We start from the raw sequence: 26,636 nt of genomic DNA, 5'->3' as shown, positions 1-26,636 counted from the left end.
TTGGTCCATTGTGTTTGTGTCTCATATTATTAATTACAGGTAATAAGATTATATTGGAGTGTCTCAAAGAACACTGAGTACAGCACTATTAGTAAAACCTGGCAGTTGATTGGTTGATAAAGGGTGATATATTCTGATCTGCAAGTTGTAACATGTTGTTGTTGTTTTTTTTGTAAACATTGACAGGACTTTGATCTCATTTAACCACTTTACTAACAACCAATCAAGATGTATTATGTTTCCAGCAATATTTTGATATTTGTTTAATATTTGCTTAATAGATCTTGCCGCTGTATTACATACATAAGTTACACAATAACCATTCATCTTTAATGCTGGCCAATTATAAAGATAAGCTAGTAAAGCCATGTAAATATTGAAGATTGATTCATTCAATAAACCAGGAAAGCTTACCTTAAAATAAAGCTGGCTTAAAGGGACATTAATTACAGTAGAATTGCATAATCAAGAAATGCATAATAAAAAGCACTTACTATGAACTGTAAATGAGCAGAAGGATTTTTTTTGTAATACATTTCAAAATGTACTTCAATTTGCCAGTCCCTTGTATCATGTGACAGCTCTTGGACATGCTCCATGTTGGTGCCTCATAAAGTATGCATATAAAAAGACTGTGTAAAATGTAATAATGTAAGTTAATTGGAAAGTCTCTTAAAATTGCATGCTCTACCTTAATGATGAAAATGTATCTTAATTTTAGTGCCCCTTTATAGGAACTGAAAATAGGGAACTCTTGGGGATTGACATTATTTATATTGTTTTGGCAAATTAATTTTTATGATTATTTCCATTTCCTTTGGTGTGACCTGTTGTTGTTGGCCTGACAGCTTGTGTGAGTGTAAGTAATAGTAATAATTAAAAATAGCTTCAGACAGAAAACATTGCTAGTAGAGTATACTTTCAGTCTGTCTGTCTATCATCTATCTATATTTTTACTGCAGCAAATCTTCATCTGAAAAAATAAAATAAAAGTGTTTAACCGTCCTTTGTGAAATATATTTTTCTGTGGATTAGCAAATTGGTGTCCCATGAGGTTCTTACAGGATATTAGCATTTTGACAATTTATGGTTTCCTATTATGCAGTCATAAGTAATTAGTTTGTCAGCATTTGAAAACATTGCAGTTATATATGTGATAAATGCTTTTTTTATATGATTCTCAATACAAAAACCTATATGATGATTCTCTTTCCCTTATGTCAAATGCAACCTGCAGTTAACGACCTTCAGGTAACAATCTGCAGGTTACAGTCACCATGACACACAGTATGTAGGTAATGACCAGCAAGACACAGTACACAGGTTACAGCCAGCAGGACACACAGTATGTAGGTAATGGCCAGCAAGACACAGTACACAGGTTACAGCCAGCAGGACATACAGTATGTAGGTAATGACCAGCAAGACACAGTACACAGGTTACAGTCACCATGACACACAGTATGTAGGTAATGACCAGCAAGACACAGTACACAGGTTACAGCCAGCAGGACACACAGTATGTAGGTAATGGCCAGCAAGACACAGTACACAGGTTACAGCCAGCAGGACACACAGTATGTAGGTAATGACCAGCAGGATACAATATGTAAGTACTGGCGAGCAGCTCAGAATAGGCAGGCTATGGTAAGCAAGATGCAATATGCAGTAAAAGGGACAAAATAGCAACACACACACACTAGTCGCTGTTCAAGGTGCAGTAGGATCCAAACAATATGGAATAACACATGTATTCAATCCATAAAAATGTCCATCATGCTAAGCAAACATCGACACGATTCTTGTTGCTTTTTTCTCCCAGCTGTCATAAATGTTGCTGCTTAAAAGATGTTTAGAGCGATACTAAATTCTATAATAAAGCGTATCAGCCTAAATAGTCATCTGACTTAAACACATGTATGTTATAATGATATTAATTCACATGTGGACTATAGTATCCATAACAGCCTTATATTAGAACAAATGAATGTCAACTTACTGTTGGATACAGTCCTTCCTTTCTGCCGTCCCTCTGTGAAACGTAGGTGTCGGCTTCCACGCTGAAGATTCAGTTTACTGAACCCTGGATCCTGCAAATCCCACGTCCGGAATACAAATGAACAGGCAAACAATACCTTTCACGTTACTCTCCTTTTTTCCATATACTCCAAGGGTGCCCTGTGGGTATCTTCAATGAGCGCCACACTTCAACATGGCCTTGCTAAACATGTAAAGGCTACAACCTCGGCCCAATGACGTCACTGGCGCGTTTCAGGTGTTACCCGTAGTCATAGGTAGAACTATGACTACGGGTAACACCTGAAACGCGTCAGTGACGTCATCGGGCCAAGGTTGTAGCCTTTACATGTTTTAGCAAGGCAGTAGCTGCTTGGTATGTCAATACTGGTGTGATCAATTGTTTTAACTATACACAATAAAGTTTTCCCTTTTATCATTACACTGAGCCGGTCTGGGTTTGTTTAAGGTGTTGAAGTAAAAGGGACAGTCTAGTCAAAATTACATTTTCATAATTCAGATGGGGCATGTATTTTTAAAAAAACTTCCCAATTTATCATCAAATTTACTTTATTTTTTTGGTGTTCTTTGTTGAAAGCTAAATCTAGGTAGGTCCATATGCTAATTTCTAAGATCTCAAAGACCACATCTAATCTCAGTGCAGTTTTACAGTTTTTCACAGTTAGACAGCACTAGTTCATATGTGTCATATTAATAACATTGTGCTCATTCCTGTGAAGTTATTTATGAGTCAGCACTGATTGGCTACAGTGCAAGTCTGTCAAAATAACTGAAATAAGAGTGCCATCTGCAAAGGCTTAGATACAAGTTAATCACAGAGGCAAAAAGTATATAAATATAACAGTGTTGGTTATGTAAAACTGTGGAAATGTGTAATAAATGGATTATCTATATTTTTAAACAATAACAGTTCTGTAGTAGACTGTCCCTTTTAATGACCAACAGGTCACAACATGCAGATAAAACAGGCAGGTCAAAAAAAGAAGGTGCAGAGCTACTAGTGGGTATCAGAAAGTACAACCTGGCATCTGAAATATAAACAGATGGAGCGGCATATACACCATTAGAAGTTGTGTACTCATTTAACATTACCGGGGGGGGGGGGGGGGAGGCGACAATATTAATTCTGGCCTCCCCAGGCCTCCTTGACAATCACACTGATTATTATAGAATTATTGTAAATGTTAGAGCAGAGCTTTCCAAACTTCATGTTGGTGACATCTGTGCATCTACATCATTTTTCGACACAGTAATTCAGTTGTACTAGCAAACAGGAGGTTAAACTAACTTCTTTTAAGAGATACGGACACGTACATAAATTATATAATAACATTCATTTACAAGTAACAGTATGTATGTGCAAGAATCAATAACACCAATAGCTACTTACTATTTTAATGGGATGTATGAGGTTGATGGGATGAACACAATTTCTGAATATTTGGTGGAATATTAGATAAAGACACTCTCACATTTTATCATCAAGCATTTTTAAGCTTCCATTTCCTATCCATATATCAAGAGCAGGAACAGCAATGCACTACTGGGAGCTAGCTGTAAAAAACCCCAAAACACCTAAACCTCTGCTCAGCATTTAAGCTGCTGCCCTCAGAGCTCTGTGAGACCGACTGACTACTGCCCGTGCTGCAAACACACTTCTGTCTCACTCACTGACTACACATGCAGTCACGAGCCAATTGAGGTAGACTACACGTGCAGTCACAAGCCGATTGAGGAGACTACACGTGCAGTCACAAGCCGATTGAGGAGACTACATGTGCAGTCAGGAGCGAATGTGTCGCCAATGGGAATAGTTTCAGTTCCCGCTAAGCTGTGCCAAAAGGTAAAGATGATCTGTGACCCACTAGGTAATCAATCACGTGTCAACTACGTGATATGCGTAGCAGGCAGATGTAAAGTCGGAAACCAAAAAAATACATTTAAAAATAATTTTAAATTAAAAAAAAATTGTGCTGAAGCAGTGACACACCCACACACTGCCGCCGACACACTTATCTGTCACAACACACAGTTTGGAAAGCACTGTGTTAGAGTATGAAAACATAAACCATTTCTGATAGAGAGGCTGTGCAATGCCACTTACCACATCTATCAATGACATCATGTTTTTGAGAGCAGTGTTTTATAGCAGAATATACAGAACATTTCGTAAGTCCTGTTATTTAAGGAGAATGTTATTGTCACCAAGTAATATAAGTCGCTTTGTTGTTTCTGTGCATGAGTTATAATACCCTGGGTTTTATACCTGGCTCCATTTTCTCTCATTTGAAAAAACATCTTTCACATAAAACATGAAAAGGGAAGAAAATGAAATGCTTTATCAAAAAAGTCTGTCTTCTTTCTCATTTCTATCAATGCATATATCACTGAACAGGTAGTGGCTTATGGAATCTCCAGAGGCTCTTTACAGTAAAGGTTACAATTAGAATCGATAGTCTTGAATGTCTTCCAATTTCAGTGTGGGCTGTTTGTCTTTACTGCCCGAAGTGCCAGCAACTCATTAGTTTTGCATCTATTAAGGGTGTGTATCTCAGAATAAGGAAACAAGAATCTAACAATTCCAAATATACTTCTTTTTTTAATATCTACATGCATGTTGACTAGGTTCCATGTTCAGTTGACATTAAACTTGTTTGTGCATTGAATGTATCTGCAATTAAAGGCACATGAAACATAAACAAATTCTTTCATGAATCAGACAATAAAAGTTTAGACAGCATTACAATGTACTTCTACTATCTAATTTGCATTATTCTTTGGGTATCCTTTGTTGAATAAATAGCAATGCACATGGGTGAGCCAATAAAATGAGGCATATATGTGCAGCCACCAATCAGCAGCTCCTGAGCCTATTTATATATGCTATTCAACAAAGGATACCAAGAGAATTAAGCAAATTAGATAATAGAAGTAAATTGGAAAGTTGTTTAAAATGACATGCTCTTTATAAATCATGAAAACAATGGGTTTCATGCTCCTTTAAGATTTAAAGTGTAAATTGTTTTGTAGTTAAGAGACACACCCTTTGAAATGCCTCACATATGAAATAATCAGCTGATGTGTGAGAGCAGGTTAGTAACCATGGTTACTGATCAGTTAATTATTTCACCTGTGCTCTAGTTCACCTATAATGAAAACCTACTTAAGGACCATGGCTGAGAAACAATGCTATAGAACACTGGTTTTCAAACCTGTCCTCAGGCCTCCCCAACAGGCCGGATTTTCAGGATTACCTTGGGTGAGAACAGGTAAATAACCAGGTTTACTAATCAACTGATTATTTCACCTGTGCTCTAGTTCAGAAATCCTCAAAATCTAGCCTGTTAGGGCGGTCTGAGGGCAGGTTTGTAAACCGGTGCTCTAGAACCGCATCTTTTAAAGTATGTAGTATGCTCTTTGTTGTGGGAATTGTGGGAAAAACAAAATTTCAGTTAAATTATTTTAAATTGGAAGTATAAATGCTGAAAATATATTGTGAAATAATTTTACTATGCATACTATAAATATTGTTTGTAGAAAATACGAAAATAATACACATATGTTGTAAAAATGCAGCCAGTCAAATATCTAATGCTATGATGTCGTGGTGTTTATTTAACACTGTTATATTTGATGCACATATCGGCCTGTCCATTACATGGAGTAATGCAACGCTGGGGTCTCAAGTTTCTATGGATTCAATTTCAAAGACTACAAAGTATATCTATCAAAACTGCAATCTGCTGCAAAAAGCAGCTTATGCAATATTGCTTTTACAAGTAACATTAAAGCACCTATTACCACATATACCACTCATGTAGACACCAATCAGCAAGCGCTACCCAGGGTTCTGAACCAAAAAATGGTCTGGCTCCTAAGTGTACATTCCTGCCTTTTCAAATAAAGAGAACAAAGAAAAAATGATAATAGGAGTAAATTAGAAAGTTGCTTACAATTGCATGCTCTTTCTGAATCATGAAAGAAACAATTTGGGTTTCATATCCCTTTAAAATGGTACACTCTAGTTAAACCATTATTTGCATGTCCCTTTTGTGTTTAGTGGCTCTTCAATGTAATGTTATAAATTCCTTTTGCCTTATGTACCTTTCCATCCCCTCCATCATTTAACAGTTTTAAAAAAAAAATCCTATCTGACACACCAGATTGACTTCTTAGCTATTGCTATGTAGATTAGGATTGATCAACTGTGCCCAGTACTTATCTATATCACAAGACGTTGGATCAAAGAATCATTTTAATTGGAGCCATGTTTCACCACAATTGATTTATTGATCTTATTACATTGCAGAATTAGCAGGCATTACCAATAGTTGCTCTATAATGACAAGCAGTAACATTAAAGTTGTATTTTATATATGCATCAGAATATAATCACTGCATTACAAACTATCTGTTTTAATAGTATTTGGTTTGCAACAATTGCATGGTATAGTCTATTGATTGCTGTAAATTGTATCTCATTTACTGTGGCCAATTACAGACACATAAAAACATAATGATAACAATTTATATTGACATATCTAAGAAATGTATAATATTTAGAGCAAGATCTATAATCATGATTTATAATAGTTTTGTACTCATTAGATTCTTGAAACAATTAATTGTTAGCTGCAGATCATGTACAGCAATAATGTATGCTCTGATGATTTTGGGAAATTCAATATTTTTATGTACTTTTAATTTTATTGAACAGTATACTTCGAAACTTCTGTTAAAAACAGAGGCTTACATTTATCATAATCCAGGAACAGTATTTGCCTTGCATTGCATTAGTTATCATTGTACAAGCAACCAATTGTGCAAGAGATGGGCTTGTCAATCATTCTGGTCATCCTTGCCAGGAGGATTTAACTCCTTCACCCTTGTAAGGGCATAGAGGCATAGTAGAAGCGGAAGTAGCAGCGCTCTTAAAGGGACAGTCTACACCAGAATTATTATTGTCTTAAAAGATAGATAATCCCTTTATTACCCATTCCCCAGTTTTGCATAACCAACACAGTTATAATAATACGCTTTTAACCTCTGTGATTATCTTGTATCTAAGCCTCTGCAAACTGCCCCTTTATTTTAGTTCTTTTGACAGACTTGCAGTCTAGCCAATCAGTGCCTGCTCCCAGATAACTTCACGTGCACGAGCACAGTGTTATCTATATGAAATACGTGAACTAACACCCTCTAGTGGTGAAAAACTGTTAAAATGCATTCTGAAAAGAGGTGGCCTTCAATGTCTAAGACATTAACATATGAACCTCCTAGGTTAAGCTTTCAACTAAGAATACCAAGAGAACAAAGCAACATTGATGATAAAAGTAAATTGGAAAATTGTTTAAAATTGCATGCTCTATCTGAATCATGAAAGTTTATTTGGCCTAGACTGTCCCTTTAAGACCACAACGTGAGGCTGACTAGTGTGAGCCTGTAACACTTGGGGCCCGAGCTGCATCCACAGCTTTATAAGTGGGGCTCACAGACTGCCTTAATCAATGACCCATAAATACATTTTCTTTTTATCTTTCTAACATAAGGCTTGTTATGTAAATGTCTAATGTTCTATTAAAGGGACATGAAACTCATGCTTTTTTCTTTAATGATTCAGAGAGAGCATGCAATTTACTTCTATTATCTATTTAGTTTTGTTCAATTGGTTTCTGTTGTTGAAAAGCATACCTAGGTAGACTGTGGAGCTGCTGATTGGTAGCTGCACACATATGCATAAGGGAATTGGCTCACCCATGTACATTGTTGTTACTTCAACAAAGGATACTAAGAGAATGAAGCAAATTGGCATGTTGTTTAAAATGATGTTCTCTATCTGAATCATAAAAAAAATTGTGTTCCATGTCCCTTTAACTGAATATTTAATGGATGCTCAATATATATATATATATATATATATATATATATATATATATATATATATATATATATATATATATATATATATATATATATATATATATACATACAAGGAAATTGACTCACAGCAGTCAGCTGCACAGCTTTCAGTGACTCAGGCAGTTAACCCCAGACAAGCCTGGATGCAAACCCCAAAGGGAAAATTACAACAAAATTATAAACAAAACACAGAGAAAGTATTACACTCTCTTGTAAGCACACAGCTATTACAAGCAAAATGGAAGAGTTAATTATGTGTATGAAAGAAAAAGCTGTGGACAGAAACAGAAAGAGAGTGAGTAAAAGAGAGAGAAGTGAGAAGGAATGATAGATAGGGAGACAGATGGATAGAGAGACAGCTATTCAATAGTCAATAACTACCAGACCTGCCTCAAGCGTTCTGAATTTCAACACCTGTTCACAGATGTATATGACCTATAATTAACATATTTCTCTGGTTATTTTTTCTTAGTTCCATTACCTTTTGTCTCAACTTTTCCTCATTTGTGTCTTAAAGTCACAAACCCCTCTCTCCTGTGTCCTACCTTGAATAGCTACAGACATGAAACTCTATACCTTATATGTTAAGGAATAGCAATGCAAAACATAGAACTAACTTTTAATTAGTGTCAGCACATATATACCTCATCATTGCCTCACCATCAGATCTGTTCATATAGTCCACAATAGGTTATATCTGCTCTGGATCTAACTATATATTTACTCTTTTGTTTGAGTTAAACCCATAGTTAGACCATTTTATTGTGCTATTACTTGTATATAACACATTAGAGCATTAGATTTTGTACTTCTGTGTCTCTTTAAGTATAATAAAATAAATAAAAACAAAACACACACAGTAAACTAATGCTATATTGATATATTCTGATAAAACTAAAGAAAAATAGACAGGCAGATGTATGCTGTCTAGGTGTGAGAAATTGAGAGTTGTTTTTCTTGTGTTCAAGGCAACTGTCTGTTCCACAATATGTGTATTCTTATCTTGTTGACAGTATTAGCTTGTTGACACACATAAGGAATCATAGCCCTTAGGGAAAGGCTATATTGGATGTTTAGACTAATGCAATACATAAATAAGCATTACATTTAACAATTTCTGTGCTTAAAACAATGTTCATGAATATTTTTGTTATTTGATCAATATGTTTTTACAGATAGCTTTTCTATTTGCCTTGAGAACATTTAGAAAAACCTAACATGCTGATCGACAAAGGCTGAGGCTAATGATGATACCCGCACAATGTCATACATTTATAAGAGATATTTTTGTACTTCCAACCTTCACAGTTTCAGTGAGGTGGCTTTGTTTAATGTTAAATCCTTTAAAATAGCTGTAAAGTCTTCCAATTTTTTTAATGCTCATTAGGCTCAAAAGAAAAACAAAAAAATTGCTATTTCACAGTTATTTATGCATAGCAATAGCATTTAATTCCCTATACCTAGCTACAGTTCCCACAGAAAGTACTCACCCAACTAAATAATCAGTATAGCTTTAGGCTTCTTTGGAAGTTCATTAATCATTTTAATATTGATCACAAAACATAAATGTGTCTTTTAAACCAACAAGTTTGTGCTTGTGGAACAGAAACAGTTGTCTAGGGCTGAAGATTGCTGGTGGTCCCATATGCATGTAGGTTTGTGTGTGTCTAGGTCTGTATAACAACTAAATCACTGCCTAACATTCTCAGAAGATAATTACATCTAAGCAACCAAATCCTTGGATTTTGTCTAGCTAAAGCAAATTCCATTTAAAGCTTCTTCATGCATAAATACTATATATATATATATATATATATATATATATATATATATATATATATATATATATATATATATATATATATATATATATATATATATATATATATTTGTTTGATGTATTTTGCAGCCCCTCTTGCGAAAACTAGATTATTTACATGATGATTACAAATATTACCTGTTATGAGTTGGCAGAAGTAGGGGTACTTTGGGGGGTACTTTTTGTGAGTAACCCCACAAAAAAAGCCCTGTATGTATTTATGTGTGTGTGTATATATATATATATATATATATATATATATATATATATATTAAGGTATATATATTTCAATATGGTTCTTCATGTGAAAGATTTGACTAGTAGTAATGAGTGTACGGGTACACACACATGCCTAAGTTGGCATTGTAATAAACATTTAGGTGTGTGCACACATGCACCCGCGGGGCCTTTCTAAAAGATATATATATATATATATACATATATAAAAAAACATATAAACCGTTTGATCATGACTGCACATCTAGTAGACACTTAGCTAGCTGCCTCCCCTTGGAAGCTAATATCATACTATTGGTATCTAAATATAAAAAGAATGTATTTATAAATACGGTCCCTGCCTTATTGCCTAAAGGTAATATAAAATGTGCATAAAATCAAGCTTTTTTTTCTGTCTGGATACATACTTTATTGTTTGAAGCTGTATTAAAGTGTTAACAAAAATATATGTTTAGTTTCTTACATTACATATTTCATATAATTGTCTCTATTATCCTATGGCACTTGGGTTAAATATTCTGGATAGGGAGTCTGGTTTTCGGAATGTAATCTCTTATTTTTAACAGTATTATAAACCCTGATATGGGATCCAACCAACTATTGAAAGTTTAATTTGGATTGTCGTATTTCTTTTTTATTAGCCACATACATATGTTGTTCCTGTGAATTGTAAAGAAACTATTCCAGTCAAAGGAGAACATAATGATAATAAACACCAGGAAACTAAAGAAAAAAGTCTTAAACAGGGATTAAAATACTTATTTCCATATTAAAGAGTCAGCAATTTTGTGTAAAGAGGCATCCAGTCATGGGAGTGCATATCAAGTTCTAAACTTCATGGGGAAGTGGCTTTACTCTCTTTGATGAAGGATAGAAAATCTTAGAATGGGATTATCTACATTGTGTAACCCTATTGTCTCATCAGATCAAGGAATGTTTCAGACTGAGTGACAACTTTTACTATACTTTTTTTAAACTTTAAACTTTAGATCAACAGTAACTGTAAAAAAATTAACAATTTATATATATTAATCTTGCAAAGAATGTACATTAAGTTGTAAATGCTGTGGAAATAGCGTTAGAAATGCACAGTATACTATTTGGAAAACAATATTGAATGATTGATGTTGCTCAATGTAACTGGGGTAGATTTATCATGCAACGGCGGACAGGGGCCCCGTCCGCCCCCAGCTCGCCTCTGGCAGGCTGAACTCCACTGCCGGAATTCAGCATTGCACAAGAACGCAATTTTAGGTTCTAGTGAAACGCCGTCCCCTGCCAACGCACAGCCAATCATGTGCGGGCAAGAGCTGTTAATCTCGCCGATCAGACGAGACCGGTGAGATCAAAATTTGCCACCTAAGAGGACCGCTGCTTCATAAATAGGGACTGCAGGTTCTCTTGTGAGGGTGAAGGTTGGTGAAGCCGTTGATAAATCGACCCCTTTATATTTGAAAGATAACGTTTTGGCCATCAACCAGAAGAGATCTAATAGCAGACGAAATCTAAAGTCTCTATTATCTGAAAATTCCTTTCAGATTATTGCTTAGGTATAGTAATTTATGTCATAAAATATATATATATCTATCTGTCTGTCTCTGTTTGTCTATGTATCTATCAATATCTTTTTCCCAGATCATTTTTATGAGTATTTGAAAGCTTGTAAAATGTTGAATGTTCTTTAAAGTGGGTGATGAGTGCTCTTGATAGCTTGTTCTTTGTGATACAGTAATATTTAAATATTAATGTACTCAGCTGTTTAGCAGATTTTTTTTTACATATTAATTTAAAAATATCCCCAAGACATTTATAAGTTAAAAGAGAATATGAATAATTTTTTTTTAATTTCTTTTTTTACTCAAATACATATATACAGCCTCAAAACATAAATACCTTTTTCAATTTAAGAATAATTATTTGAGTTATGATCTAATAACTTTCTAGAAAATAATCCTCAGTTTTGTGACTATATATTCATAACTAAAAATGTTATTGTTTTGCTTGAGAAGATTTTAGCAACAAAATATATTAACAGAAATGTCTGGAACGTTTTACAGGGTGAAGTAAAAAAGTAAAGTCTTCGAGCTAAACTACTATGAGGTCTGAAGCTTTGCTGCTATACTTCACGATACTACAATTTGCTGGGGCTGGTTTTCCAGAAGATTCCGAGCCTATCAGTATTTCGCATGGCAACTGTAAGTACATTATATTTTAGAAGTCACATGTTCTCCTGCTCATGTTTGAACAGTTTATTCCACTTAAAGGTTTTTTTAGAATATGTTAACATATATAAAAGCAATAGTTTACCAATCCGAATTAATTTAAAATTAATGCCGATTGAATAAAATCCCCATTAGTAAATGTGTTATGTTAAATATTTGAATGTGTATCTGTGCACATTTTGTTTCATTTTGAACTGACAAAATACTTGCATGGTTTCATGATCTGCAACCTCATTTCACGTATCATATAGGAAATTTGGACTTGGTAAAATTTTTACAGTAAAGGTATAAAATTACCTAGGTGCTGAACCAAAAATGGGCTGGTTCCTATACTTACATGCTTGCTTAAAGGGACACTGTACCCAAAAAAATTATTTCATGATTCAGATTGAGCATGAAATTTTAAGCAACTTTCTAATTTACTCCTATTATCAATTTTTCTTCATTCTCTTGGTATCTTTATTTAAAATGCAAGAATGTAAGTTTAGATGCCGGCCCATTTTTGGTGAACAACCTGGGTTGTCCTTGCTGATTGGTGGATAAATTCATCCATCAATAAAAAATTGCTGTCCAGAGTACTGAACCCAAAAAAAGCATAGATGCCTTCTTTTTCAAATAAAGATAGCAAGAGAACAAAGAAAAATTGATAATAGGAGTAAATTAGAAAGTTGCTTAAAATTGCATGCTCTTTCTGAATTACAAAACAATTTTTTGGGGTTCAGTGTCCTTTTAAGATAGCAAGAGAACAAAGAAAAATTGATAATAGGAGTAAATTAGAAAGTTGCTTAAAATTGCATGCTCTGTCTGAATCATGAAAGTTTAATTTTGACTAGACTATCCCTTTAAAAAAAAAAGAAAAAAAGGGATTTCACAAGCAATAAACAAATTATAAAGAGTAACTGATTTCACCAATACATGCTTGTGTGTAATGGGATTGTGATATTGAGGTAAAATGCATTAATTTAAATTCTCCATGTGCTGGTGATGAAATGTGTCATGTCAGGGCCTGCACATGGCCCAATGCTTAATCAGCAAGTATACTGCAAAAATGCTATTGATCAAATCTGAAATATATTACAGTGCATTTCGATATACTGTGCACCCTTAAATCCCATGCATTGCAAAATGAGGGCAATGTCATTAATTGGCTTTGTAAATGTCTTCATACCTATGAAAGAACAGCAGTAATGAAATATAAAAGTGAATTTGAAATACACTGTACAACATTATTGCAATACACTTACTTTTGTCACCGCTAATATGCGTGTGGTATTGGAGTGCACAGGTCCTACTTGTGTATGCTCGGCAGGTCATATGCACAGAACGGAATCAGAAGTAATTAGGCAGTATGCTTGCATTTGCAAAAATTCTGAAAAACGTAACCTCTAAGTGAATGGCAAATGTATTGTTTTGTCCTTTAAAGGGACAGTGTTTTGTAAAATAGTTTTTTCCTTAACTTGTTTCCAATTACTTGTTATATCAGCTGCAGCGTTTAAAATGTATGAGAAATATATTAATAATATGTTTTATATAGGAAATAGCGGTTTCTGCTAACTGAAACCACAACCCAATGCAGTAGGCTGATCTTGTAGGGAGAGAATACCTCATTATATTATCTGTCTACTTATTTTCACAAAGTCCTCCTTATCTTCTTTATTACTGTTTACTCCAAGGCCAATATTTAGGGCCTGATGATCAAAGATTCTCCTGCTTGGAGAGAAATTGTAGTGCAGACTTCACGAGACTGAACTCAAATAATGATCAAAAGATAAAGGACGGAATTCTCTTTCATTTCTGTATCTAGGAGAGACAAGCCTATTGCAATATAGCACTGTATGATATGATCATTTTGTTACACTTTGTGCACTGTATTTTATATAATTTTACACTTCAGATTGTGTCCTTTCCGTATTACTACATTCAAGCTTTGCACTTTCTATTTTTCTATTTTAATAGATTTAGATTTAGATTCAACAGTGATTTCTGAAGCTCTCTCACAAGTCTTGTGAAATGCTGTAAGCACTTTAAACAAATTAGTGTCACTGATTTTTCTCGCCAGCTATATGCAGGGGAGGTTTGCTCAAAGTTGATAATGCACTTATTTCACTGACAGAAAAGTAATATATACTAAACTATAAGCAAAAGCAAGTTAAATTGTAGGGAAAACATTTCAGTTTAATTTGGAATTGATGCAAACTGACCCTTTGGGGCATATGTATCGAGCTCCGAATGGAGCTTGATGCCCTGTGTTTCTGACGAGCCTGCAGACTCACCAGAAACAGCAGTTATGAAGCAGCGGTCACAAAGACCGCGCTGCTCCATAACCTGTCTGTCTGCTCTGAGCAGGCGGACAGACATCGCCACAATACAGCCCGATCGAGTATGATCGGGTTGATTGACACCCCCTGCTGGTGGCCTATTGGCCGCGAGTCTGCAGGGGGCAGCGTTGCACCAGCAGCTCTTGTGAGCTGCTGGTGCAATGCTGAATATGGCGAGCATATGTCCATTAACCTGATTTAGATCATATGTATTGGATCGATCATAATATGTCTCCATTTCTAACAGTGACTCCCTCCCTCTCCCAGTCACGTGTGGTGTTCCCCAAGGTTCCATTCTCGGCCCCCTACTATTCACATTATTTATAAATGATTTGCCTAATGTCTGCAAATCCTCAACTGTACACATGTACGCAGACGACAAGGTAATCTATGCAAACAAATCTGATCTGCCGTAGCTTGAAGCAGTGCTCCAAGACCAGTTCACAGAGGTAGAAAAGTGGATCTCAAAAAACAAACTCTTCCTAAACACTGACAAAACTGACACAATGATCTTTGGACCTGTCCTAAATTACACAATTTCAAATACTTGGGTATGTTGTTAGACCCTAATCTATCTTTTGGCCTCCACATAGAAAAACTTGCATCTAAACTTTAGCCAAAATTAGGTGCCCTGTACAGAAACAAATCTTACCTCAGCCCTACAGTAAAGGAAAAGATTGTACAGCAAATGCTGATGCCTATTATGGATTACGGGGACGTAGTATACGCACCTGCACCGCAAACTCACCTTAATAAACTTAATACACTGTATAACTCGTTCTGCCGCTTTGTGCTACAATGTAACTACAGGACCCACCATTGTGACATGCTAAAAGAACTAAACTGGCTGTCGCTGGAATCCAGACGCACCCTCCATCTTTCCTGCCTTGTGTTTAAGAGCCTTTCTGGGAAGCTCCCACCCTACCTGAGCAGAATGCTCTCCCCGGCTATACCCACCTCCTATAACCTCTGATGCAATAACAGCACATTATTTAGCTTGCCTCAATACAAAAAGAAAGCAGCTCGATCCTCCTTTTCCTACAGAGCGCCACAGTTATGGAACGACCTCCCGCACACTTTCAAACCTTCCCCAAGCCTAATCCCTCTCTACATATCTCAAAACAGAATGCACCTGTCATGGTTGATTATATATTTCCTACCTGCATATATTGTGTATTATTATTGGTTTTGTATTTTATTGTATCAATGCAATGTTTTGTGGACCCAGGACATACTGGTAAAATATTTTATAAATAAATAAATAAATATATTTAAAAGCTTTATAAATTAAACCTGAAACATTGCTTAAGGCACACAACCAGCAGTGTTGAATTCCTTATAAGTAAGTGAATAAACATGTTTTGCCTAATAAGAAATTGTTGGCGTATTCAAGCAAGATACATACATTTGGAACAAAATAATAAATTGTAATTTATTTGGAAATGTTCCCTTGTAGATGTTGGAGCGTCTCTCAGTTGGAAGCAAACTTTTAAAACCTTGTTCATTGTATTCTTTCTGTCGGAGTCCCTTTAAGCAAGTGTTGATTAATGTCTCATTTTGGATTATCAGATTTCTCAATCCATTGAATCATGCAGGTTGAGTCTTATCCTTGAAATGTGCTTGGCATTCCTGTATGGAAGGGAAGCATTGTCTTTGAACCTTTACCTATCAACCATTGACACCAATAAAAGCTGTACAAGAATAAGAAAGTTTAAGAAACCACCAAGAATGTTTAGAGACAAAGATTACTCTCCTAGAAAGTTAGCTAAAACAAAAAAAAAAGACTGTAGGTTATTTTATATATATATATATATATATGCAAAAGTTCAGAGGTATATGCACTCTCACCACCGTCCTGCAGCTGCCAGGGTACTCTTGAGGAATATGCAGAAAAGAACAGAATGAAGCACTCACTGGACTTTTGACATCAAGGTGATACGTTTATTTAGTGACATTTCGGGACCTCTAGCGTCAGAAGAAGGGACGCTAGAGGTCCAGAAACGTCACTAAATAAACTTATCACCTCAATGTCAAAAGTCCAGTGAGTGCTTCATTCTGTTCTTTGCTATATATATATATGCATCATAAACACACACACAAATTATATATTATGATAATAACTAGTCCTAAAGCGGGCCTCTCTTTTGCTCTCTCTCTCCCCCTCTTTTTTGCTCTCTCTCCCCCCTCTCTTTTGCGCTCTCTTCCTCTCTTTTGCTCTCTCTCTCTCTCCCCTCTCTCTTTTGCTGTATCTCTTCCTCTCTTTTGCTCTATGTCCCTCCTCTCTTTTGCTCTCTCTTCCTCTCTTTTGTGCTCTCTCTCCCCCTCTCTCTTTTGCTCTCTCTCTCCTCTCTTTTGCTCTCTCTATCCCCTTTCTTTTGCTCTCTCTCCTCTCTCTTTTGCTCTCTCTCCTCTCTCTCTTTTGCTCTCTCTCCTCTCTCTTTTGCTCTCTCTACTCTCTCTCTTTTGCTCTCTCTCCCCTCTCTCTTTTACTGTGTCTCTCCCTCTCTTTTGCTCTCTCTACCCTCTCTTTTGCTGTATCTCTCTCTCTCTTTTGCTCTCTCTCCCCCCTCTCTTTTGCTCTCTCTACCCCCTCTCTTTTGCTCTCTCTCTCTCTCTCTCTCTCTCTCTCTCTCTCTCTCTCTCTCCCCCTCTCTTTTGCTCTCTCTCTTCCCCCCTCTCTTTTGCTCTCTCCCCCCTCTCTTTCACTCTCTCTCCCCCTCTCTTTTGCTCTCTCTCCCCCCTCTCTTTTGCTCTCTCTCTCTCTCTCCCCCTCTCTTTTGCTCTCTCTCTTCCCCCCTCTCTTTTGCTCTCTCCCCCCTCTCTTTCACTCTCTCTCTCTTTTTCTCTCTCCCCTCTCTCTTTTGCTGTCTCTCCCCCTCTGTTTTGCTCTCTCCCTCTCTCTTTTGCTCTCTCTCTCCCCCTCTCTTTTGCTGTCTCTCCCCCTCTCTTTTGCTGTCTCTCCCCCTCTCTTTTACGCTCTCTCCTCCTCTCTTTTACGCTCTCTCCTCCTCTCTTTTGCGCTCTCTTCCCCTCTCTTTTGCTCTCTCTCTCCTCTCTCTCCCACTCTCTCTTTTGTTCTCTCTCTCCCTCTCTCTTTTGCTCTCTCTCTCTCTCTCCCTCTCTCTCTCCCTCTCTCTTTTGCTGTCTCTCTCCCTCTCTCTTTTGCTGTCTCTCTCCCTCTCTATTTCGCTGTCTCTCTCCCTCTCTATTTTGCTGTCTCTCTCCCTCTCTCTTTTGCTCTCTCTCTCCCCCCTCTCTTTTGCTCTCTCTCTCCCCCCTCTCTTTTGCTCTCTCTCTCCCCCCTTTCTTTTGCTCTCTCTCCCACGTTTCTTTTGCTCTCGCTCTCTCCCCCCTTTTTTTTGCTCTCTCCCCCTCTCTTAATCCCCCCTCTTCTGCTCTCTCTATCCCCCCTCTTTAGAGCTCTCTCTCTCATGGCCAGTTCTTCTGCTCTCTCTATTCCCCCTCTTTAGAGCTCTCTCGCTCACGGCCAGTCGGACACGGCATCCGGCCCTGCCCGCATAACGCCCGACCCCGCCAATGTCCCACCAGCCCGGCCCCGTCACACCTACCATTCCTGAGGCGTATCAGATGCCAAGTCAGTTGGATTAAGGCCAGGTGTGTTTGTCCTTGCGTACAGTCTCTACTGCGCATGACAGCTTCGGACAAACACACTTGGCCTTTTATATTATAGGATAATAATATCTTTACAACAAAATGTTTAAGTGACTATAGCCTTACTGTGTATATATATTTAGCTGAATGACTGACATCCAATCCAATTCATAACATTTATTTACAATTCTTTGCTTCTTGATGAAATCTTTATATATACAGAAAATAGATCTCTGTTGATTCCATATATTTTATAGTATAACTTTTATTGTTACAAAAAAGCTGTTGTGTGTCAAACCATACGAATCAGGAAAAGAGGAGACAAAATAGTATAGACTAAGTTATTTTGAAATCCAGAATGAAAATACTGAACCTATGTGCTTGTCTGAGCAATGGATAATCTCCTGGCATATCTACAGCTAATCTACTTTAGTAACCTTCTTAAGAGCTATAGTTGCTTAAGCACATGAGTACCCCCTACTTGTAAGTCTTATCTACCCACAGAATTGATTTAAGTTACAGAAAAGTATGCTTTCCTTTAGTACAGAATTTAATTTAATACAGTGCATGACACTAAAACTAGGTTTACTACACTAGAAAGCAGAGGGATATTTTACATTTTATTTTTCACTATTTAAAAGTAGATACCATTTTTTTTAATATATATAGGTCAAACAGCCCAATTTATACAACAAAATAATACCTGTTTTATCTCACAAATTCACAAATGTTTTTATTTCCTGTTTGTATACATCAGAATCAGATTCCAAGTATGGTATATCAACTGCCATTTAAAATGACTGCGCCTACACAAATTTGTTAATATTTAGTACTAAGGAATTTAACTTTTTTATTTCTCCGGACAAGAAAAAGGGGAAATATAAAAGTGAGGCTTTACTAATAAAATGTGTTAAAAAAAAAGATGTATCTAACTGGAACATATGTTGAACTTAAAGGGCATGCCATTCAAAATTAAACGTCCATGAAATTCAATATTACATTTTAAGAGTATTTTCAGTTTAGTTCTATTAATAGGTGCTAGCTTATTATTGGTGGCTACACATTTATGTCTGATGTCATTGGCTCACCAGATGTGTTTATTTGGCTCCCATTAGTGGAATTCTTCGTCTACATTTAGCCACCATTCAGCAAGTACTACCCAGGTGCTAAACAAAAATGGGCGGGCTCCGAAGCTTACATTCCCCCTTTTCAAATAACGATACCAAAGAACAAAGAAATACTGATAATAGGAGTAAATTAGAAAATTGTATATATGCAATTATACTGCATTTAGTGGTCCTTTAAAGGGAACAAGATCTTACTGAGCATGTGCACAAGCTCAAGGCTATACGTATACTAATCTGTGATTAGCTGATGTCTGTCACATGATACAAGAAGCCGGAAAAAGGGAGAAAAAATAAATTTGTCAGAAACCATTCTAATGCTTATTTGAAATTCAGAATAAGTGTTAAATCATTGTCTTTTTATTGTGTACTTGTTAATTATGCAATTATACTGCATTTAGTGATCCTTTAAGTATTCACAGGCACAATGCACACTATTAAACTTTCACTATTCAGATAGAACATGCAATTTTAAACAACTTTCCAATTTCCTTCCATTAACAAAATGTGTACAGTCTTTTTATATTTAAACTTTTTGAGTCACCAGCTCCTACTGAGCATGTGCAAGAATAAGCGTGTATGCATTTGTGATTGGCTGATGGCTGTCACATGGTACAGGGAGAGTGGAAATAGACATAACTTTTAAAATTGTCAGAAAAATAAACACTACTCATTTCAAGTTCAGACATAGGTGGATATCTATCAAAGCGTCAACTATGTTGCATTCACCGGCATCAATACGCTTGCCTAACAACGCCTAACATTGCGGTCGCGTATCTCAATACGCTCTCCTTATTTATGAAAAAAGCCGTCAAAAAGACGCGCACCAAGTACGGGGCAATGAGCATCGGACTGTTGTTAACTAGCAGTCATCGATCTTGCGTCTATTCTGCTTTTTCCCAACTTTATTTATACCGTATCACTAAACGCCGCCACTATACTAAAATGTTTAACCCCTATCCCGCCGCTCCCCGACATCGCTGCAATCTAAAAAAGTTATTAACCCCTATTCCGCTGTTTCCCGACACTGCTGCCACTAAATAAACATATTAACCCCTAAACCTCTGGCCTCCCACATCACCACCACTAATTAAACCTTTCCTAATGATGTAAGCATCGATCTGCGTCGGTTTGAGATCCCTGGTACATATGTTACGTCATGAATTCCAACATTTGCCAATCTGTAGGCTTTGATAACTAGGTCGGATCAATCTCGCAACAATTAAGATGCAGAATTCCGGCGTATTTGCGGTTGACATTTTGATAGATAGGCCTCGTAAGTGCTATTGCATTGTCTTATCTTGCATTTGTTGATTATGCAAATCTTTCCTGAAAGGAAAGGTCATAATTGAACTGTGCATGGGTGCATTCAAATTTAAAATAGAAGAATTTTTGCAGTATACTTCCATTAGCAAAAATGCTTCTAGTAAAAGTTATTGTTTTCAGTGGCATACGCACATATGCTGTGAGTACCCTGTGCACCAGCATTCAAACACCTTCTCACCGAATCAGCAGTAGGACATAAATGAAGACTTCACTGACTCAATTCACACCACTGCTAGCTCTGATCAGGCATAGTGTTTGAATCCTGATCCTTTAGTCCTACGTAGCATATGTAGGTAAGCAATTGAAACAATAATAACTTTTACTAGACGGATATTTGGGGTAATGGAAGTATATTGCAAAAAATGCTTCTTTTTAAAAATGTAAATGCATTCATGCACATTTAAATTTTGACCTTTCTAGAATTATTCTCTTGCCTTGTCATTGCTTGTTAGTATCCAGTTACTAGTTGATATGCTATGTGGCACCCCCTGATGTTGGTTATGTTTTAAAGTGAATAAGAGAATATGTGATCACTCTACAGTTTCTATTGATTATGCATTTTGGCTACCCACAATATTTGAAAATTAAAGAAATAACAGGATGTCAAATTTCTCCATTGCGGATGAGTTCCGTGTTATATATCAAACAATTAGTTTCAAATTTCAAACCATAAATCCTCAGCGATTGTGGTGAAAGAAAAACGCAAGTAAGATGATCCTTGACACATTTAAGCTCCTTAAGATTTGCAGTGTATAAAAGGAAAGCAATGTGAAAGGATATAGCCCATGAGCTGTATTGTTTCTAAAGGCCTTTATTTCTTGAATTTCCAATTATATGACGTTGTTATTGTTTGATTTCTAGGAAAGCTTAATAGACTTGCTAAAAGCAAAATCTTGTACGCTACTTTTATTCTTTGATGCTACGCTTTAAAGACAACAGCCCTTTTTATTTTTAATATATATATTTTTTTGTTTACTGTATTTAAAACTGTATTTTCCTTTATATTTTGCTTCTAAATATAGATACAAAACAGTATCCTGTATTTGTGGGACACAAACCAGGGAGGAACAGCACGCAGAGGCACAAGATGGATATCCAGCAGATCATGATAATGAATCGCACCCTCTACATAGCAGCTAGGTTGGTAGCTCTTGGGTTTTATTTATATCTAATAAGCCAATATAAAAGCAATAAAAGGAATGCATACGTATAATTCATGTTTATAAGGAAAAAAATATACAAAACAAAATGGCAGTTTGGCGTCACATATAGCATGATGGGTCCTTTTGCATACAGTTGATCATTTATGTCACTAATTGCCAAGTAGTGTCCATCTTATTGATTTATAGTAGTGTTAGGCAACTAGTGTCCATCTTATTGATTTATAGTAGTGTTAGGCAACTAGTGTCCATCTTATTGATTTATAGTAGTGTTAGGCAACTAGTGTCCATCTTATTGATTTATAGTAGTGTTAGGCAACTAGTGTCCATCTTATTGATTTATAATAGTGTTACGCAGCTAGTGTCCATCTTATTGATTTATAAAAGTGTTACACAGCTAGTGTCCATCTTATTGATTTATAGTAGTGTTAGGCTACTAGTGTCCATCTTATTGATTTATATTAGTGTTAGGCAACTAGTGTCCATCTTATTGATTTATAATAGTGTTACACAGCTAGTGTCCATCTTATTGATTTATAGTAGTGTTAGGCAACTAGTATCCATCGTATTGATTTATAGTAGTGTTAGGCAACTAGTGTCCATCTTATTGATTTATAATAGTGTTACACAGCTAGTGTCCATCTTATTGATTTATAGTAGTGTTAGGCAACTAGTGTCCATCTTATTGATTTATAATAGTGTTACGCAGCTAGTGTCCATCTTATTGATTTATAATAGTGTTACACAGCTAGTGTCCATCTTATTGATTTATAGTAGTGTTAGGCAACTAGTGTCCATCTTATTGATTTATAATAGTGTTACGCAGCTAGTGTCCATCTTATTGATTTATAGTAGTGTTAGGCAACTAGTGTCCATCTTATTGATTTATAATAGTGTTAGGCAACTAGTGTCCATCGTATTGATTTATAGTAGTGTTAGGCAACTAGTGTCCATCTTATTGATTTATAATAGTGTTACGCAGCTAGTGTCCATCTTATTGATTTATAGTAGTGTTAGGCAACTAGTGTCCATCTTATTGATTTATAATAGTGTTAGGCAACTAGTGTCCATCGTATTGATTTATAGTAGTGTTAGGCAACTAGTGTCCATCGTATTGATTTATAGTAGTGTTAGGCAACTAGTGTCCATCTTATTGATTTTTAATAGTGTTACACAGCTAGTGTCCATCTTATTGATTTATAGTAGTGTTAGGCAACTAGTGTCCATCTTATTGATTTATAATAGTGTTACGCAGCTAGTGTCCATCGTATTGATTTATAGTAGTGTTAGGCAACTAGTGTCCATATTTGGGCTGCATTTGTGCCTCAGAAATGGTATATGGGACTGAAAACTTAACTCCCCATAAATGTTTATTATTATGGGTAGTAAAACAAAACAAAAACAATGTACTTTTACTATTTATTTTGCCTACATTATTATCTATTTCTTTAGAAATTCTGTTTTTCCACTATTTTCTCAGAAACCTTACTGTGCAAAATTCTACACAGTGCAGGAAATTGTTTGTATCTGTGCCTGGTCAGCATAGGAGATAACAAAAGAGTGCCCAAATGATTTTTAAAGTATTTTGTTTTTGGACAGGAAAACAAAATGATTGTAATATCCCTTTAAAATATTTGTTGAAACTACAGAAAAGGAGTACAAATGGACTGTATGGGAGAAAGCGGAAAGTGGGATAAGAGAGTTAGTGAATTTTGTTTTGTTTCTTTAGATAAAATGGAGGCAATGCATGCTAAAGCAATGTAGTGGCTGGAGGCTGTTTGAATACCATTTGAATACCTCATGTGACCTACAGGCTACCATTGGCCTATTCTTCCACAGGATGTAATATAGAGATATAACGTATTTGCATTCAGAACACAACACAATAAACCTTTAGTTTCAATATATAATGATAATACATTAATTGTTCACATTATTATTTGTCGGAAATTATATGCAGGCAGGGTGTTAGCTAGAGTCATGTGGTTCTTACTGGCTCATTAAGCACAGATCAGAGATAAACCATTTATGCCCATTACATAGCAGTATTCTCATGTGACACCTTTATTCATTACAAGCTGAAGCAGAATGTTATGCACAGATCAGTGGACTTATGGGGTGTCTCATTGCAGAAGCTTACGTCTCATTCTAATCATTGTGATCTTTGGCATATAAACTTCCATGGTATTTTTTTTCATCATTATCGTCTTGAGTTCCATCTCCCCTCTTTCTCATCCCTTATATTCAGAAATACCATACCAGTTAAAAGGCCTTAGATAATTAGCATAAGAAACAATGGAGAGATACGATTAGCTCACAGTATGCTATCACTCTTGAAAAATACGCATTGAGTATATGAGAATGACCTTTGAAATTAGTGTATGAAATGTTATTTACTAATAGCCTCGTTCATGTCAATCAAGCTTATTTATTAGTATTTTTTCTAATATGTATGATCTGCTTTTGTGCACCAGAAGTAGGTTCATGGTTTTCTTTTTAATAATTGTTTGTTAATTGCTCTACAGACAAATAAATATTATACTGCTTTCAGTATTCAGTGTTGTTGTTTAGTGTGGAATTTCTTGTCAGTAGGGCATGCCAAATACCTTCTTATTCATTCAATTTAAAAATGGTTTGACATCATTTATTTTAGCCTTTAATTTGCAAAGTTAAAACGTATAAATTAGCTGATCACATAAACAAAAAATCTAGTAAAATATATGTAAAGTTAAACTGAAAAATATCTCTTTTTTTAAAGAGTAATCAAATAATGTAATATCTGTATTTAAATTATCTGTAGTTCTAATTTAATATATTTTTAACCAGTTGCCTCTAAATAGTCTTTTTTTTTTGGCAACATATTTATCAGTGAGAAGCACAGTATAATTGTAAAACAAAGTAATTTCAAGACAGAATTTATGAATATAAATAGACTAAAAGGGGCAATTTAGGAGTTGGGACTCCACCCAATTTAGAAATTTGTAGAACCATAGATTATGGTTTTGGAGATATATAGAAAAACAGGAAGAATATACGGTAAATAGCAGTTAACATTTTTTGCCTGTAATTGAAAAATAATGTTTTTTATGTATAAACAGCGGTTAAAATATAGTCATGCAGCTCCCTGAATGTAGCAGAATGAAAGTAATAATCTAGCTAAACAAAATGAACTCATTTATTTGATTTAGGTAGTTTCTTTTTTTTTAAACAATTATCTTCCAAGGGGTTAACACATAGTCAAAGTCATTTGTTCCCATGTCACTTCAGATAAGGAAATTAACTATAATCCTATGAATAGCAGTATATGTATGTATGCTCCAATCATCATCTGTATCTTTGCTTGGAGTTATATTGGAGTTCGCTGGATGTAGAATTATGTGTTTAACCCCTTGTTAGACATGTAATTACAAAAGATAATAAGAAATAAACTTATGTAATGAGTTTGAGTTGTTTGTTCAATTATTTATTTTTGCAATTATGTCCCTTTAAATAAGTGAAAAATCAAAATGTACATCTAACATTAGAAACGTTGCTATGCAGGTTTTGCCACATTACAACTAAATCACACTACAAGAAGAAAATGTTAAAGGGACAGTCAACCCAAATTTCAAATAGGTAATTCCTACAAAGTTGCTAATGATAAACAAACTTAAGTTGATTTAGGGCTATTTTTATATCAAACATCTAAAACATTTTCAGGTTTAAAAACAGAGATGTCCTGTATATGTTGTCAAATGATACGCTTACAAATGCCATGTGTTTCTGAGAGGTGTGTTGCAGCATTAAGGAATTCCATCCCAATTTAGTAAACACCCAACTAGCCTGAAGCTAAGAATTTATTCCCACTGTGCTGTAAGAGAGGATCTCAAAAGATTTTCATCCTTTAGGAACCCACAAACTTGTTCATTCAGCAGCTGCTGTTGCAGAGTTCCTGTAGACACAATATATGGGTGGCCATGGGTCATGGACAGCCACTGGCATTATTCAAATACCCTTCCTGCACGTGATTATGTCATGGCAACAAATTCCAGCCTTGCTGGCTAGAGGTGCAAAAGCAGAAAACACTTCTAGCCAAAGAAGCAGAATTAAAAGCTAGTTTAGCACATACAATTTATGGAACCCACTGTTTAAGCAAAACAAAGTCTTATTGTGCAGAACGGAAAAAGGCTGCAGTTTGCATTTCCCACCTCTCCCCTGTGACACAGTGAGTCTCTTACTGGGACTGCACATGGATTTGCATTTTGTAAATGGCAATCACAGAAATTCACTTATGTGTGGGAAGTCTAAGCAATATATAAAGTTTCAGGCCTATTGGCAAAACTTCCAAATGAGCTTTCTAGCATTTGAAGGAAATATGAAACTTTTTACCAGTGTTTAAGAATCAGACGTGTTGCAAACATTCCCTCACAACTGAGAATTCAGGGCTTACTTTTCTAGTATGAAAACAGAAAATGGCTTATTAGCATAAGCAATGAGGCAAGTTGTGACTTACACCACAAGCTCTTTGTAATTATTAAAAGGAAAATAATATTTGTGATTATTTTCATCATTTTTTTTAAGTGCAAGTTTGTTCTGCAATAGAACAAAATGAGTACAGAAATTTAAGCTCAAAGCTAATCGTTATGTTTTTAATGATCCAGACTGTGGTTTAGCCACTAAAGCGAACTACATGATAAACTGCAACATCAAGCCCATACCAAGCAAACAGAAGTTCTTTTCTTTAGCAAACCAATACACTCCATATTGCAACATTTGGCAGACAAAAGATCCTAATTACAAAGGAATTTAGCCGCAAGCATTAAATAGTTGCTGGAAATCCTAACTCTTCCAGTTATTTTGGCATCGCACATAAAATGTAAATG

At 35.7% G+C, this 26,636-nt stretch overlaps 1 protein-coding gene across 3 annotated transcripts in view; it reads left to right on the top strand.

Moving 5' to 3' along the window:
- SEMA6A (semaphorin 6A) overlaps nt 1-26,636 on the top strand; it is a 204,434-nt gene that overhangs the window by 66,339 nt on the left and 111,459 nt on the right. For all 3 annotated transcript variants that reach the window (XM_053701581.1, XM_053701580.1, XM_053701579.1), the window contains exons 2-3: nt 12,070-12,207; nt 21,637-21,754. In XM_053701581.1, coding sequence (XP_053557556.1) covers nt 12,108-12,207; nt 21,637-21,754 — 218 coding nt within the window. In that variant the 5' untranslated portion in view covers nt 12,070-12,107. The remainder of the gene's footprint in view (nt 1-12,069; nt 12,208-21,636; nt 21,755-26,636) is intronic.

The sequence above is a fragment of the Bombina bombina genome, chromosome 2 (genome assembly GCF_027579735.1).
Source record: "Bombina bombina isolate aBomBom1 chromosome 2, aBomBom1.pri, whole genome shotgun sequence".
NCBI classification, from domain to species: Eukaryota; Metazoa; Chordata; class Amphibia; order Anura; family Bombinatoridae; genus Bombina; species Bombina bombina.
This window is presented reverse-complemented; position numbering and strand designations above follow the sequence as displayed.